Here is a 14,356-nt window from a genome sequence, read left to right as displayed (position 1 = left end):
TGGGGTTGGGGGTGACACTTGAACCCCAATCTTTAGACTCCTATGTGTGGGGAAAAGAACGAGAGATCAGCTTGTTAACATGTCTATATAGAAGGAAGTAGACATACAAGACTCCATTTAGTTCTGTATTTGAGATGCTGTTAATCTGTGACCTTACCTTCAACTTTGTCCTTGCAAGAGACATGTGCAAAGGTGATTTAAGGTTAAAAGGATTTTGGGGCCGGGCGCGGTGGCTCAAGCCTGTAATCCCAGCACTTTGGGAGGCCGAGACGGGCGGATCACGAGGTCAGGAGATCGAGACCATCCTGGCGAACACTGTGAAACCCCGTCTCTACTAAAAAATACAAAAAAACTAGCCGGGCGAGGTGGCGGGCGCCTGTAGTCCCAGCTACTCGGGAGGCTGAGGCAGGAGAATGGCGTGAACCCGGGAGGCGGAGCTTGCAGTGAGCTGAGATCCGGCCACTGCACTCCAGCCCCTGCGACAGAGTGAGACTCCGTCTCAAAAAAAAAAAAAAAAAAGGATTTTGGGCTGTGCAGAATGTGCTTTGTTAAACAAGTGCCTAAACGCTGCTTGTGGTTAAAAGTCATCACCATTCTCTTAAATCTCAAGAAAGAGAAAAACATTTGTCTCCTGTCCCTCCCTGAGCAATGGAACATCTCCGGGTAATACCCATTGTGTGCCTTGTTTACTGAGTGAGGAGAAACCGCCTTTAAGAATAAGGTGGGACTTGCTGGAGCAATACTGCTAAAAGGTTTATGGAGATGTCGCATATACATCTCAAGGCACAGCATTTTCCTTTAAACTTATTAATATTACAAGGATTTTTTTCATATGTCTTACTGCCGATTTCCTCCCTACAATAATCCTATTGTCCAGCCACTCCCTTATCCTTTTAATGACTAAGATAATTCTCAATAAATACTAAGGGAACTCAGAGGCCGGTGCCGGCGTGGGTCCTCTGTAAGCTGAGCGCTGGTCCCCTAGGCCCCGCTTTTCTTTCTCTACACTTTGTCTCTGTGTCTTATTCCTTTTCTCAAGTCTTTCGTTTCCACCTAACAAGAAACACCCACAAGTGTGGAGGGGCAGGCCACCCCTTCACTAAGCTTTTCAGTTTTATGACAGTGCTTCATCTTAAGGTACATGGAAAGTAAATGAAATAATTGTTAGAATATTATATTTAATAAGTTTATTTCTGGATGAAATGACGTTTGTAAGGTTATCATATACCCTATCTACCATTATCTAATTTTCTTAATTTGTGAAATAAAAATAGTATGTTACCATATGCTGTTTATAGCATCTTCCTTTTTAAACAAAGATACCCATTTCCTGTTTTTCTCCTCTTGATATTTGAAGGTTGCACATTACTTTACTCTAAGTCTAATTTTATCATTAACCATTTGATATAAAAATGTGTCCTTGGCAGGGCGCAATGGCTCACGCCTGTAATTCCAGCACTTTCGGAGGCCAAGGTGGGTGGATCACCTGAGGTCAGGACTTCAACACCAGCCTGGCCAACACGGTGAAATCCTGTCTCTGCTACAAATACAAAAATTAGCCGGGCCTGGTGGTGGGCGCCCGTAATTCCAGCTGCTCCGGGGGCTAACGCAGGAGAACTGCTTGAACCCGGGATGAGAAGGCTGCAGTGAGCCGAGATTGTGCCACTGGACTGCAGCCTGGGCGACAGAGTGAGACTCTGTCTCAAGAAACAAACAAAAACCAAAAAACCAAAAATGTGCCCTAAAGTCTTCCACGTTGTATTATTTAAGCTTCACGTGGGGGAGTTAGCACGGTCAGTTTACACATGAGATAAACTTAGTAAGGTTAAGTGCCAGATCCAGGCCATACAAGCGGTCGTTCTATATTCTAAATCCTATATTTTACCGTTTAGGCTTCTTAAATTTATGAATGGGAGGCCAGGCGCGGTGGCTCACGCCCGTAATCCCAGCACTTTGGGAGGCAGAGACGAGCGGATGAAGAGGTCAGGACATCGGGACCATCCTGGCTAACACGGTGAAACCCCGTCTCTACTAAAAATACAAAAAATTAGCCAGGCGTGGTGGCGGGCGCCTGTAGTCCCAGCTACTCAGGAGGGCTACTCAGGAGGCTGAGGCAGAATGGCCTGAACCCGGGAGGCGGAGCTTGCAGTGAGCCGAGATCGCGCCACTGCACTCCTGACTGGGCGACAGAGCGAGACTGTCTCAAAAAAAAAAAAAAAAGAAAGAAAAGAATGGGTAGGTGGGTGAGAAGCTACTACTAACCATATAAAATAAAGTGATATTTAAAGATGAACAGATGTCGCATTCTAAAAAGGTGAAAACGCGGCAAGGCACAGAACTCTTGATAAATACTGCAGTTTTTAAGAAACATGGGCTGGTCTTGACGAGACCTATAGGCAGACAGGACTCAGTCAAAAGAGCTGCAGAGTAAACTCAACTCCCCGAAAGCGCTGCACTGACTGGCAGATTCCACACGAGACACTGGCCTCCCACGTGTCTTTCAGGAAACACACAAAATTCAAGGGATAAAGAAAGCCAAGAAGGGGATGAGAAAAAGGAAAAAAAAAAAAAAAAAAAAGGCGAACACAGCTTCCCTGGGAAGTTGAGAGTGCGCGGAGGGTGCGCGAAGGCTGGGGCGGGCGGAGGGAACTCGCAGAGCATCTGGCGGGCACCGAGGTCTGGGAACAGGCCTGGAGGCAGCTCTGTTCGTGGAGAGAGTGGGCTGCCCGTGGGCCCCACCCTGTGGAGCCCCCCAGTAGATCTGTCCCCTGGTTCGGGTGGGCAGGGGAGAGCAGAGCGCAGAAGAGAAAAACAGGGAAGACGCTAGAAGAGCCACAGGTGGGCGCCGGTCAGAGTCCGAGGTTGCAGGTCTCTGGGCCAGCCGCACCTGCGAGCCCTCCGAGACGCCGTAGCCCCGCCCCTCCGGCGCGTGGCGCCCATGACGCTAGGCGCGCGGGCCGTTCTCCTTACAGAGGTCGCTCTTGTCCGAACGGTCGGCCTCTGCTGCGCCTGCGTGGTTGGGAGGGGAAGTGAGGCGGTTTCCTCGGCGCCTTTTCCGGCAGCGGCGGCGGCAGAACTGGGAGGAGGAGTTGGAGGCCGGAGGGAGCCCGCGTTCGGGGCGGCGGCTGGAGGTAACCCCCTGCACCGAGCTGGAAAGGCGGGCCATCTCTGTCTTCACTCCTCTCTGGAACTCTGGCGGTAACTCCCCTCTCCCTCTCTGTTTCTCTGCAGGCAGCGTACCGAGTTCCCGCGAGGATCCATGACCTGACGGGGCCCCGGAGCCGTGCTGCCTCTCGGGTGTCCTGGGTCGGTGGTGAGCCCAGTGCTCGCAGGCCGGCGGGCGGGCCGGAGGGTCGCATTCTTCCTCGGGGTGAGAGGAAGGCGGAGGAGCGGGAACCGCGGCGGCGCTCGCGCGGCGTCTGCGGGGGGAAGGGCAGTTCCGGGCCGGGCCGCGCCTCAGCAGGGCGGCGGCTCCCGGCGCAGACTCAGGGCCCGGGTGGCAGCGGCGAGTGGAGGAATCAAGTTGTGCGGTCGGTGATGCCCGAGTGAGCGGCGGTCCTGGGCCTCTGCCCTTAGGAGGCACCTCCCACGCAGGCCGCAAAGGCGCCTTCGCGGCCGGGAGGCTTCGTTTCGGTTTCGCGGCGGCGGCGGCGTTGTTGGCTGACGGGACCCGGGACACCTGAATGCCCCCGGCCCCGGCTCCTCCGACGCGATGGGGAAGGTGCTATCCAAAATCTTCGGGAACAAGGAAATGCGGATCCTCATGTTGGGCCTGGACGCGGCCGGCAAGACAACAATCCTGTACAAGTTGAAGCTGGGCCAGTCGGTGACCACCATTCCCACTGTGGGTTTCAACGTGGAGACGGTGACTTACAAAAATGTCAAGTTCAACGTATGGGATGTGGGCGGCCAGGACAAGATCCGGCCGCTCTGGCGGCATTACTACACTGGGACCCAAGGTCTGATCTTCGTAGTGGACTGCGCCGACCGCGACCGCATCGATGAGGCTCGCCAGGAGCTGCACCGCATTATCAATGACCGGGAGATGAGGGACGCCATAATCCTCATCTTCGCCAACAAGCAGGACCTGCCCGATGCCATGAAACCCCACGAGATCCAGGAGAAACTGGGCCTGACCCGGATTCGGGACAGGAACTGGTATGTGCAGCCCTCCTGTGCCACCTCAGGGGACGGACTCTATGAGGGGCTCACATGGTTAACCTCTAACTACAAATCTTAATGAGCATTCTCCACCCATCCCCTGGAAGGAGAGAAATCAAAAACCCATTCATAGGATTATCGCCACCATCACCTCTTTCAATTGCCACTTTCTCTTCTTTTGAATTTGAACTCTGGAGTTACTGTTCTACAGTTTGGGGGGAGGGAGCTTGGGGGTTTTCTCTTTTGTTTCCCTTTTTCCTTTTTTTTTTTTTTTTTTTGGCTTTGCATTAGGATGCTCTGATCTGACATTTGACATGAACACAAAGTTGCTAGATGCTCTTGTTGACTTCCAGCAGATGGGATGGGGGAAATACAGCAGTTCTTGGTAAAGTCCTTTGTAATAATAGTTTGATTTTTTTATTTCGAGAGAATCATTTTCCTATGTATGCTTTTTTCCTTTTTTGCCCAGTTTCCTTATCACTTGCTGTAGATGGCTTATTTTGCATTCATGCAGACTATGTTGCAAGTCTGTTTCATCTAGTAAACTGAAAATTATTGCTTAATCAAACTGCCGTTTGTCTTTTATACTTAAGGCCTTTCCCCCCTTCCTTATGAGTTCTAACTTAGTAATTTCAAATGTGACCTTTTATATCTAAGACCAGTATAGTAAACAGCCCACAGTGGCAAGTAATGAGTAATATCATTGTAATATGTTCCAGTTGCACCTCAGTGTGTTAAACAGGTAATGTAAGAGGTTATCTGAAATGTCAGCAAATAAGTTCTGAAACATACATCATGCATGAGTAGGAATAAAACCCAAGTTCCCCACAAGGTAGCTAACTTAACGCTGCATAAAAATATGAAAGTGTAACCCATGAAGGACACTTTTTTTTTTCCACTGCAAAGTTAGTCACTTTGCTATTTTCCCACTTTTTTAAACTTTAAAAATAGACTCCAGAAATTGGAACAATAATGGTGTATACCACACACAGATTAAACATTTGTAGATATTTTAAGTGACTTTTGGGCAAAACTGGAATGTATACTTTGACCTTGTTTCAAACGCCTGAGACCAGTAATTTAAAAATTACTAAAAGGTTTACTTTGTTCATTAATAAAGCATTTAGCAATTCAAATTATATGCACCTTTTACCTAGTTGAAAAAAATACACATTCCTGTTTTCACATTATAGCAACTGATAAAGCTGAAGCTATAAGTCATTTTTTATAGATGAGTGATCCACATCTCCATCAATTAGAACACTGGAAAAGATGTTTTATAAAAAAGGTATTTAATTTTGTTTGTAGGATTAACTCATGCAAATGATGAAGATATCCTGTTGGTTCAATAGTACACTGTCTCCTTTAAGGAAGGAAGCGTGATGAATGAATGATGTGTAGACTTGAGGGATGACTATTAAAGGGGACGTAGGATGAAGAGAAAGAACCTACAGATGACAATGAATGTAAACTTATTTTTCTTCATGTGTAAGCAGTGTGCTCGCTGGTGATATCCAGATCCTAACAAGATTACTTGGTTAGCTGGTTAGGACCAGTAACTGGATTGCGACCACTATGATAATATTTTGAACCAAATGTTAATGCTTGATGCAGAATTGTAAAGCAGCATCTGGTTCCTATATAACCTTAAGGATTAATTTTAGTGATCCTCAAGGAGTTAAATAGGGAATTTCAGAAATGTAGACTGCAAATGCAGTATACAGGAAAAGGTGGAGTGGGTTTTGTTTATGAGGGTGTCTGAAAACTAAAATTGAGCGGGATATCATGGTATAGTTGGACAGTATTGGTCCTTCACGCTTTGGCCATATTGTGTAATGGAGCTTTTACCAAAGATGTATGAGAAGTGTAAGACTATAAAAAAATGAACTATTCAGAGTGAAACTCTTGACAGACGTTTTACTTAAAGCAGATGCAAAAGGGTATTCTCATGTAGGCTCCTGTTGGTGCAGAGGGATTTTTGATTTCAAGATGCAACTAAAGTACGAAGTTCTCAGTTTCACTTCAGTAGAAATAGCTCTAGAAATGAGGCTGATAAACACATCTAAGAATACTGGTTGCTTTCTAAAATTCCCAAAGCTCCACCATAAATGTAATTCTTAGTGTTTTAAATGATTGCATTTTAAGGTATATAAATATGGGTTATCCAATATCAATGCTATAGTAACATCCAGAAACAAAACAAGCACAAAGGTATAAATGCCTAAACTGGAGGAAACTTGAAACCCTCATGTTAAATCTTAAATGTAGTATTTCTAACTTGTGAAGACAGATTGGTAGGCAGCCATTTTTTTGTGTCTTAAAAATAACTGGGGGCATAGTTAAATTTTTATACATCAAGTGATTGCTATTATTGAATGTTGCAGGTGAGATGTGGTTATTTTTAGTTTATTTGAAATGTTTGACTGGAAAGGGGGGAGGGGGAAGCAAATATTTGAAATTTGGAAAACCCTAAACCTTTTGGTAAGAAATTGTAATTTTCACTTAAAATTTTCCTTAAGAATATAAAAGGTTTATAATTGATGTAGTTAAATTGAACAATAACCATTGGTAACTGGAGCAGGTAATTATAGCCTGCAGAAAAAATTATAATCTAAGAATTGAAAAAATAAGATCCTGAAGTTGTTTAATTGCATCAGTTTCTGTATTTATGTGAATTTATAAACTGCAGTAAGTTTTGAATGAGGTTAATCTTGTTTAATATAAGTAAATGAGTCTGTAGACTGTGATCTCCCCAAACTAAAAAGTACAGTACTTGGAATTGTGTTTATGGTTGTAGTGTTGGTAAAGCACTAATATGCAGAAAATAAAGGAATTACACAGTGCAGTTTCTCACGTTACGTTACTCGCTTGAACTAGATAAGTGGGACGTGTGGTGTGTTGGGCCATGTTATTCTCCAGGGTTTATGGTAAAAGGTGACTTAATTTGGAAGTTACCTGACTTTTGTAAGAACAAAAAAGATCAGTTTGGTTCTTGTAAATGCTGGCTGTTTGAGGTAGTTTGCCCTGTTTTAGTTCCACCACCTTAATCTGATTGATAATTTAGGACACAACAGTGAAACAATTTTTAAAATTTGAGGTCCCATAGCAGTCTTTATTATGCTGTTTTTTCCAAATTACAACCTTAGCATTTTTAGAAGTACAGAATTGTGTCTAAAGAATTGGCCTTAAGTCTTAAATTCAAGTCTTAATTCTTTACAGACTTCTGGATTTTAAAGTTTCTTTTAGAGGTCAAATTGTTTGTCCTATAGAAATGGCAAAATTGTATTCATTTAAAGTAAACGTAAAGTAGTATACAGGATAAGGTAGGAAGAAAGAAAACGATGAATAACTTGTTGGATAAAAGAGTTTGAAAGACATTCTTGTAAGCCTTTCCTCCTATATTAGCAATTTTTATAGTTTGATTTTAGAATGTCTTCATGTGATCTCTAGTATGATTTAATTCCCATGTTAATATTTATTAATGTATTTAGTATTGTGGTTAAGATATTGTGACAAAGTATCAAATTGTCAGTGCTAGCAGTAGAAAATATTTTCCCCATTAATGAGTTTTTATGCTTTAATATAAGCTTAGAAAACAGTAGCCATAATCTGAATGGTGATGGAGCTTATAAAAATTCCAAAAGTTATTTTCTCAATACCTTGCCAAATATGTATCAGGATTACAAGTAAGGTAAGTCTTGTATCTTTCCTTATAGGTAAAAACTGTGTTTGTAAAACCACATACAGCATTATAATAAATTTTTAAGTGATTAGTCATTGAACATAATGTATTTGGAGTATAATGTTCAATAGTATCTAGCCTTTTGCTTTAATCAAATGGTAAGGATTAGTAAAGGTTACAGTATTAGAGTTTACAAAAATGGAATGTTGGGAGATGGAGCCATAGAAGAGGCAAAACAACTTCTTGCTTTGCCAAACCAAAGTTGCCAGACTAGATCAGTGAGTTGAACAGGCAGGGAACACACAGGTGAGATCAAAGAAGGCAGAATAAGTCTGGAGAGTTTGAGGTAGTTTGCCCTGTTTTAGTTCCACTAAAGGAGAGGGATTTAGGAATTAAAACAAATTTGCAATTAAACATAACTCAAGTAATGGTAAATTTCAAGAGAATTAGACTAGGAGCTAACCTCATTTTGTGGGAAAATAAAATTTTTAACCTTTTACCCTTTTGAAACGTTTTATGACTACTTGAAAAAATTTTAAAATGAAAGTGTTTTGTCCTTGAATATCTTTTTTTTTTTTTTTGAGACAGAATCTCGCTCTTTCGCCCAGGCTGGAGTGCAGTGGTGGGATCTTGGCTCACTGCTATCTCCGCCTCCCAGGTTCACGCCATTCTCCTGCCCCAGCCTCCCGAGTAGCTGGTACTACAGGCGCCTGCCACCACACCTGGCTAATTTTTTTTTTGTATTTTTAGTAGAGAGGGGGTTTCACCGTATTAGCCAGGATGGTCTCGATCTCCTGACCTCGTGATCTGCCCACCTTGGCCTCCCAAAGTGCTGGGATTACAGGCGTGAGCCACCATGCCCGGCGAGTATCTTTCATTTGTTGTAGAATACATATTTTGTCCATAGTATTTGTTTCATAAGTGTGAGGGTGGATTTTTTTATTGAGACCCTACTAATAATGCCTGGCACTGTTTAGGTGCAGGAGATTGACAGTGAAGAAAAACACAAAAAAATCTGCATTCATGGAACTTAAATGGAGGATTGGGGATAGAGAACAAAGATCAGATGATAAGTAAAAATCTGTTAGGTTATATGCTATATATTATACAATATGTAATGTATGTACACATATCAGGGAACAGGTAGGTGTGTTCGGAGAAGATCTCATTGAGGTGATGTTTGAGCAAATACTTGAAGGAAATGTCAATATTGGTATAATTGACATAGTCACAGAAAGATAATAGTATAGTGTAAAGCAGAGGTGGGAAAACTATGACCAAGGGCAAATCTGGGTGCAGCCTGTTTTTTATAGGGACTGTGCTAGAATAGTTTTTACATTTTTAAAGGATTTGTAAAGTTGGTAAGAAAAAACCATGAATATGTGACAGACAGTAATGGCCTGAAAAGCCTAAAATATTTACGATCTGGCTCTTAGGAAAAACATTTCACCTCAAATATAAAGCCAATTTTTAAAACATTATAAAAATATATAGGAAATCGAACAATTGAATGTGAAAGACCGTTGTTAAATGAATCTAATAAAAATTTTAGGACACAGAGGCCGGGCACGGTGGCTCACGCCTGTAATCCCAGCACTTTTGGAGGCCGAGGCGGGCAGATCACGAGGTCAGGAGATCGAGACCATCCTGGCTAACACGGTGAAACCCCGTCTCTACAAAAAATACAAAAGATTAGCCGGGCGAGGTGTTCTGTGCCTGTAGTCCCAGCTACTCGGGAGGCTGAAGCAGGAGAATGGCGTGAACCAGGGAGATGGAACTTGCAGTGAGCCGAGATCCCACCAGTGCCACTCCAGCCTGGGCGATGGAGCAAGACTCCGTCTCAAAAAAAAAAAAAAAAAAAAAAAAAAAAGGCACAGTGACATAGAATTTCCACATTTTATACATTTAGTGACCTAAGACTTGTTATTGAGTAGTCTAGCCTGGATTATTTTTTTTCTAAATGAATTTAAATGCGTGAAATCAGTAGTTTCTCAGTTTTGATTTTAACATAGTTCTTTAAAACTGTGAGTCACTTCATTTTAAATATTTCTTTTATTTTTGTGGTAGTTTTACTGGTCTTTGGATTTAAGTTAAAAGTGATTCTTTGTTAAGTGTCCTTTCTTCCGGATAACCTAGATTAGTTGGTGTAGGTTCAGATAACATCGTTTAACTGTGGCTTTTTTATCCACTATTACTGTAATTAAGTCATGAGTCTATTATTTTTATGGAGAAAGTTTGTAAGAGGAAGTGTTTTATTGACTTGGAAACTATTATGGTGCATGATAATTTGGTTTCTTCCAGTATTATTCCTCTAACCAATATAAACTAGGAAAATTTGCTTCACACATGGATTATTTCTTGCCTAGAGAGTTATATATTAATACCAAATAATACTAAATAATTACTAGTGGGATGAGAAATCTATATTTTAAACTATTTATTACAAAGTTGTGAAACCTGTAACTGTGTTAGATTACTACAAAGTAATCTAGCAGAAATTATGGAAGTAAATTTTTTTGAGGACATTTACAAATGAGCTTTAAAAAAAAAATGAAAACATTTGTAGTTCATGGGAAGACCTATGTGAAGCTAGTTATTTGTGATTATAAAAGTTGTTTTCCATTACAGCTGAATAGCCTGAGAAGGTTATAGCATGAGAGGGGGAAAAAAAACATTGTGGTAGAAGCAGAAATTTGGATCTTTGAAGTTTGTTATAATAAGGCAAACCAAAGTGCTTTCTCTGCATGTCTTTATTTTTTATTTTATTTATTTATTTTTGAGATGGAGTCTCACTCTTGTCGCCCAGGCTGGAGTGCAGTGGCTGAATCTCAGCTCACTGCAACCTCCCCTCTCCAGTTCAAGTGATTCTCCTGCCTCAGCCTCCCAAGTAGCTGGGATTAGAGGCATGTGCCACCACGCCCGGCTAATTTTGTATTTTTAGTAGAGATGGGGTTTCACCATGTTGGCTGTTCTCGAACTCCTGAGCTCAGACAATCCACCCAACTCGGCCTCCCTAAATGCTGGGATTATAGGTGTGAGCCACTGTGCCCTGCCCATGTGGGTATTTATTTATTTATTTATTTGAGGAGTCTCGCTTGGTCACCCAGGCTGGAGTGCAGTGGCGCGATCTCAGCTCACTGCAACCTCCACCTCCCAGATTCAAGAGATTCTCCTGCTTCAGCCTCCCGAGCAGCTGGGACCACAGGTGCACCACCACGCCACGCCTGGTTAATTTTTTTTGTTTGTTTTTTGTTTTTTTTTTTTTTGTATTTTTAATGGAGATGGAGTTTCACCATGTTGGCCAGGCCAGCCTCGAACTCCTGACCTCAGGTGATCCACCCACTTTGGCCTGCCAAAGTGCTGGGATTACAGGTGTGAGTGACCGCGCCCGGCCCATCTGTTTATTTTTAAAAGTTAGTTTTTTTTTTTTTTTTTTTTTTTGAGACGGAGTCTCGCTCTGCCACCCAGGCTGGAGTGCAGTGGCCAGATCTCAGCTCACTGCAAACTCCGCCTCCCGGGTTTACGCCATTCTCCTGGCTCAGCCTCCGGAGTAGCTGGGACTACAGACTACGGCTAGTTTTTTGTATTTTTTTAGTAGAGACGGGGTTTCACCGTGTTAGCCAGGATGGTCTCGATCTCCTGATCTCGTGATCCGCCCGCCTCGGCCTCCCAAAGTGCTGGGATTACAGGCTTGAGCCACCGCGCCTGGCCTTTAAAAGTTAGTTTTATGAATAAGTCCTAGGTTGGAGTTAGGCCTAAGGAAATCAAACTCAGAAATATTCTGAGAATAGTAAGAGTTAGCATTTACTGAATGTTTGCCATGTGTCAGGCATTGCTCTAAGCATTGAATGGGTATTAATTCTCTAAATCCTCACAGCCACCTTGGGAGATAGGGCTCTCATTTTATAGTTGAAAAAACTGAGGCATACAGAGGTATATGTTAATAAGTAGCAGAGCCTGAATTTGGATTCAGATAGTCTCTGCTGTACTATGAATGTGACTAAGGTGAACCAGTGCTTACTCATGTTCTTAGTATATTTTTGGTGTGTGTTTTCTTATAAATACCTGGCTTTAAGTAAATTTCCCATAATTTTGTTTTTTTTTTTTTTGAGACGGAGTCTCGCTCTGTCGCCCAAGCTGGAGTGCCGTGGCCGGATCTCAGCTCCCTGCAATCTCCGCCTCCCGGGTTCACGCCATTCTCCTGCCTCAGCCTCCCGAGTAGCTGGGACTACAGGCGCCCGCCACCTCGCCCGGCTAGTTTTTTGTACTTTTTAGTAGAGACGGGGTTTCACCGTGTTAGCCAGGATGTTCTCGATCTCCTGACCTTGTGATCCGCCCGTCTCGGCCTCCCAAAGTGCTGGGATTACAGGCTTGAGCCACCGCGCCCAGCCTTTCCCATAATTTTCTCATTTTATCTTCAATAAGTTGTGAGTCCCTGTCTAATTTCACTCTTCTGTACAGTGGAGAACACAGTATTAGGCACTTAAGGGACTTTTTTTTTTCTTCTGTAAAAATCAAATTTGATTGCTTGATAGTGAATTTTACACATCATTGTGAAAAATAGGAAAAGTTAAAATTTTCACTGAGCTGATTATTTGTATACTTATATATAGATTTCTTTTGATTTAAGAAAAGTTTTATATGGAATGCTTCATGAGTTTGTGTCATCCTTGCACAGGGCCGTGTAATCTCTGTATTGTTCCAATTTTAGTATATGTGCTGCTGAAGTGAGCCTCCCAGTTAAATTTCAATTAGATAAACTGTTTTTTAGTACAAGTGTATCCCAAGCAATATACTAAAATTATGTATTAAATTATATATACTATATATAAAAAATTATATACTAAAGCTTAAATTGAAATTTAGCTGGCCATCCTGTATTTTACCTACAATCCTATATCTGACTCTGAATGGTAGGAAAGGAGGTAAGATTGAAAATGGAAATTTAAAAATATATTTAGAAACCCTCAAGAACTCTACCAAGTAGTTTGGATATTGTTTTGTGTGTAATGGGAGCCACTGAATTTTTACATATGTAAATTTATATATATATCTCTATGTATATGTATATATCTCTCTCTATGCATATATATATATAAAACAGGAGAGAGAGTGTTTAGGTGTATCTAGTAGCTTTGTATAGAATCATGTATCAAGATTATGGATAGAAGTTGGAAGAAAGAAGTCCTTTCAGGAGACTTTGATGATAATTCAGCTGAGAAAATGAGGGCCAAGTGTAGTGTAGAGAAAATGAGAAAGAAGTGAGATAATGAAATAAATTGGTGAAATGTGTTACTTGTGGAGGAAGAAAGAGTTAACAATTTTGATCCGAATTCTTTTTCTTTTTTTGAGACAGAGTCTCACTCTGTCACCCAGGCTGGAGTGCAATGGCATGATCTCAGCTCACTGCAACCTCTGCCTCCTGGGTTCAGGTGATTCTCCTGCCTCAACCTCCCATGTAGCTGGGACTACAGGCGCCCGCCACCATGCCCAGCTAATTTTTTTATTTTTAGTAGAGACGGGGTTTCACCATGTTGGCCAGGCTGGTCTCGAACTCCTGACCTTGGATGACCCGGTGGCCTCAGCCTCCCAAAGTGCTGAGACTACAGGTGTGAGCCACTGTGCCCAGCCTTGATATATATATATATATATAGAAATGGAGTTTCACTCTTGTCACCCAGGCTGCTGTGCAATGGTGCTATCTCAGCTCACTGCAACCTCTGCCTCCCAGGTTCAAGTGATTCTCCTGCCTCAGACTCCCGAGTAGCTGTCATTACAGGCGCCTGCCACCACACCCCGCTACTCTTTTTTTTCTTTTGTATTTTTAGTAGAGACGGGGGTTTCACTATGTTGGCCAGGCTAGTCTTGAGCTCCTGACCTCGTGATCCGCCCGCCTCAGCCTCCCAAAGTGCTGCAATTACTAGCGTGAGCCACTGCATCCTGCCCGGCCTTGATCTTTATTCTTACATAAAAGATAATGATAACACCATTGGTAGAAATCAGGATATATAGCATATTTCAATGGAGAGGCATTGATAATTGGGTAAAGTACTTTGTCTGCAGTGCTGAAAAAGTTTGAATCTGTTAGGCATTCTCTCTTTTGTAACTATTCTCTTAGAGCAGTGCTGCCCGATAGAAACATGATGCAAGCCACATATGCAATTTAAAATTTTTAGTGCTCACATTTAAAAAATAGAAGTGAATTTAATTTTAATAGTGTTTTATTTAACCCAATATATCAAATATATTATTTCAATATGTCGGCAGTATGAAATAATTTTTTTTTTTTTGAGATGGAGTCTCACAACCTCTGCCTCCTGGGTTCAAATGATTCTCCTGCCTCAGCCTCCTGAGCAGCTGGGACTACAGACGCCTGCCACCACGCCCAGCTAATTTTTTTTTTTTTTTTTTGGTATTTTTAGTAGAGATGGGGTTTTCACCATATTGGCCAGGCTAGTCTCAAACTCCTGACCTCGTGATCCACCTGCCTCAGCCTCCCAAAGTGTGAAATAA

The 14,356-nt window shown here is 42.3% G+C and overlaps 1 protein-coding gene and 1 non-coding gene across 2 annotated transcripts; one reads left to right on the top strand and one right to left on the bottom strand.

Moving 5' to 3' along the window:
• The first annotated feature begins 2,973 nt into the window (after positions 1-2,973).
• Positions 2,974-7,006, top strand: ARF6 (ADP ribosylation factor 6). Its single transcript, XM_033188104.1, has 2 exons — positions 2,974-3,131; positions 3,232-7,006. Exon 2 carries the CDS (start codon positions 3,713-3,715, stop codon positions 4,238-4,240), a length of 528 nt encoding a protein of 175 aa, XP_033043995.1. The 5' UTR covers positions 2,974-3,131; positions 3,232-3,712; the 3' UTR covers positions 4,241-7,006.
• A 5,467-nt stretch (positions 7,007-12,473) lies between these two features.
• On the bottom strand, positions 12,474-12,576 carry LOC117071703. Its single transcript, XR_004432455.1, has one exon. It is a non-coding gene; the product is annotated as a U6 spliceosomal RNA (small nuclear RNA).
• Positions 12,577-14,356: the final 1,780 nt, after the last annotated feature.

The sequence above is a fragment of the Trachypithecus francoisi genome, unplaced genomic scaffold (genome assembly GCF_009764315.1).
Source record: "Trachypithecus francoisi isolate TF-2019V2 unplaced genomic scaffold, Tfra_2.0 Lachesis_group3, whole genome shotgun sequence".
In the NCBI taxonomy this organism is placed as follows: domain Eukaryota; kingdom Metazoa; phylum Chordata; class Mammalia; order Primates; family Cercopithecidae; genus Trachypithecus; species Trachypithecus francoisi.
This window is presented reverse-complemented; position numbering and strand designations above follow the sequence as displayed.

Bases quoted from the DNA above. Each gene is read 5' to 3' on its own strand.
- ARF6 (XM_033188104.1), top strand. From the start codon at position 3,713: ATGGGGAAGGTGCTATCCAAAATCTTCGGGAACAAGGAAATGCGGATC.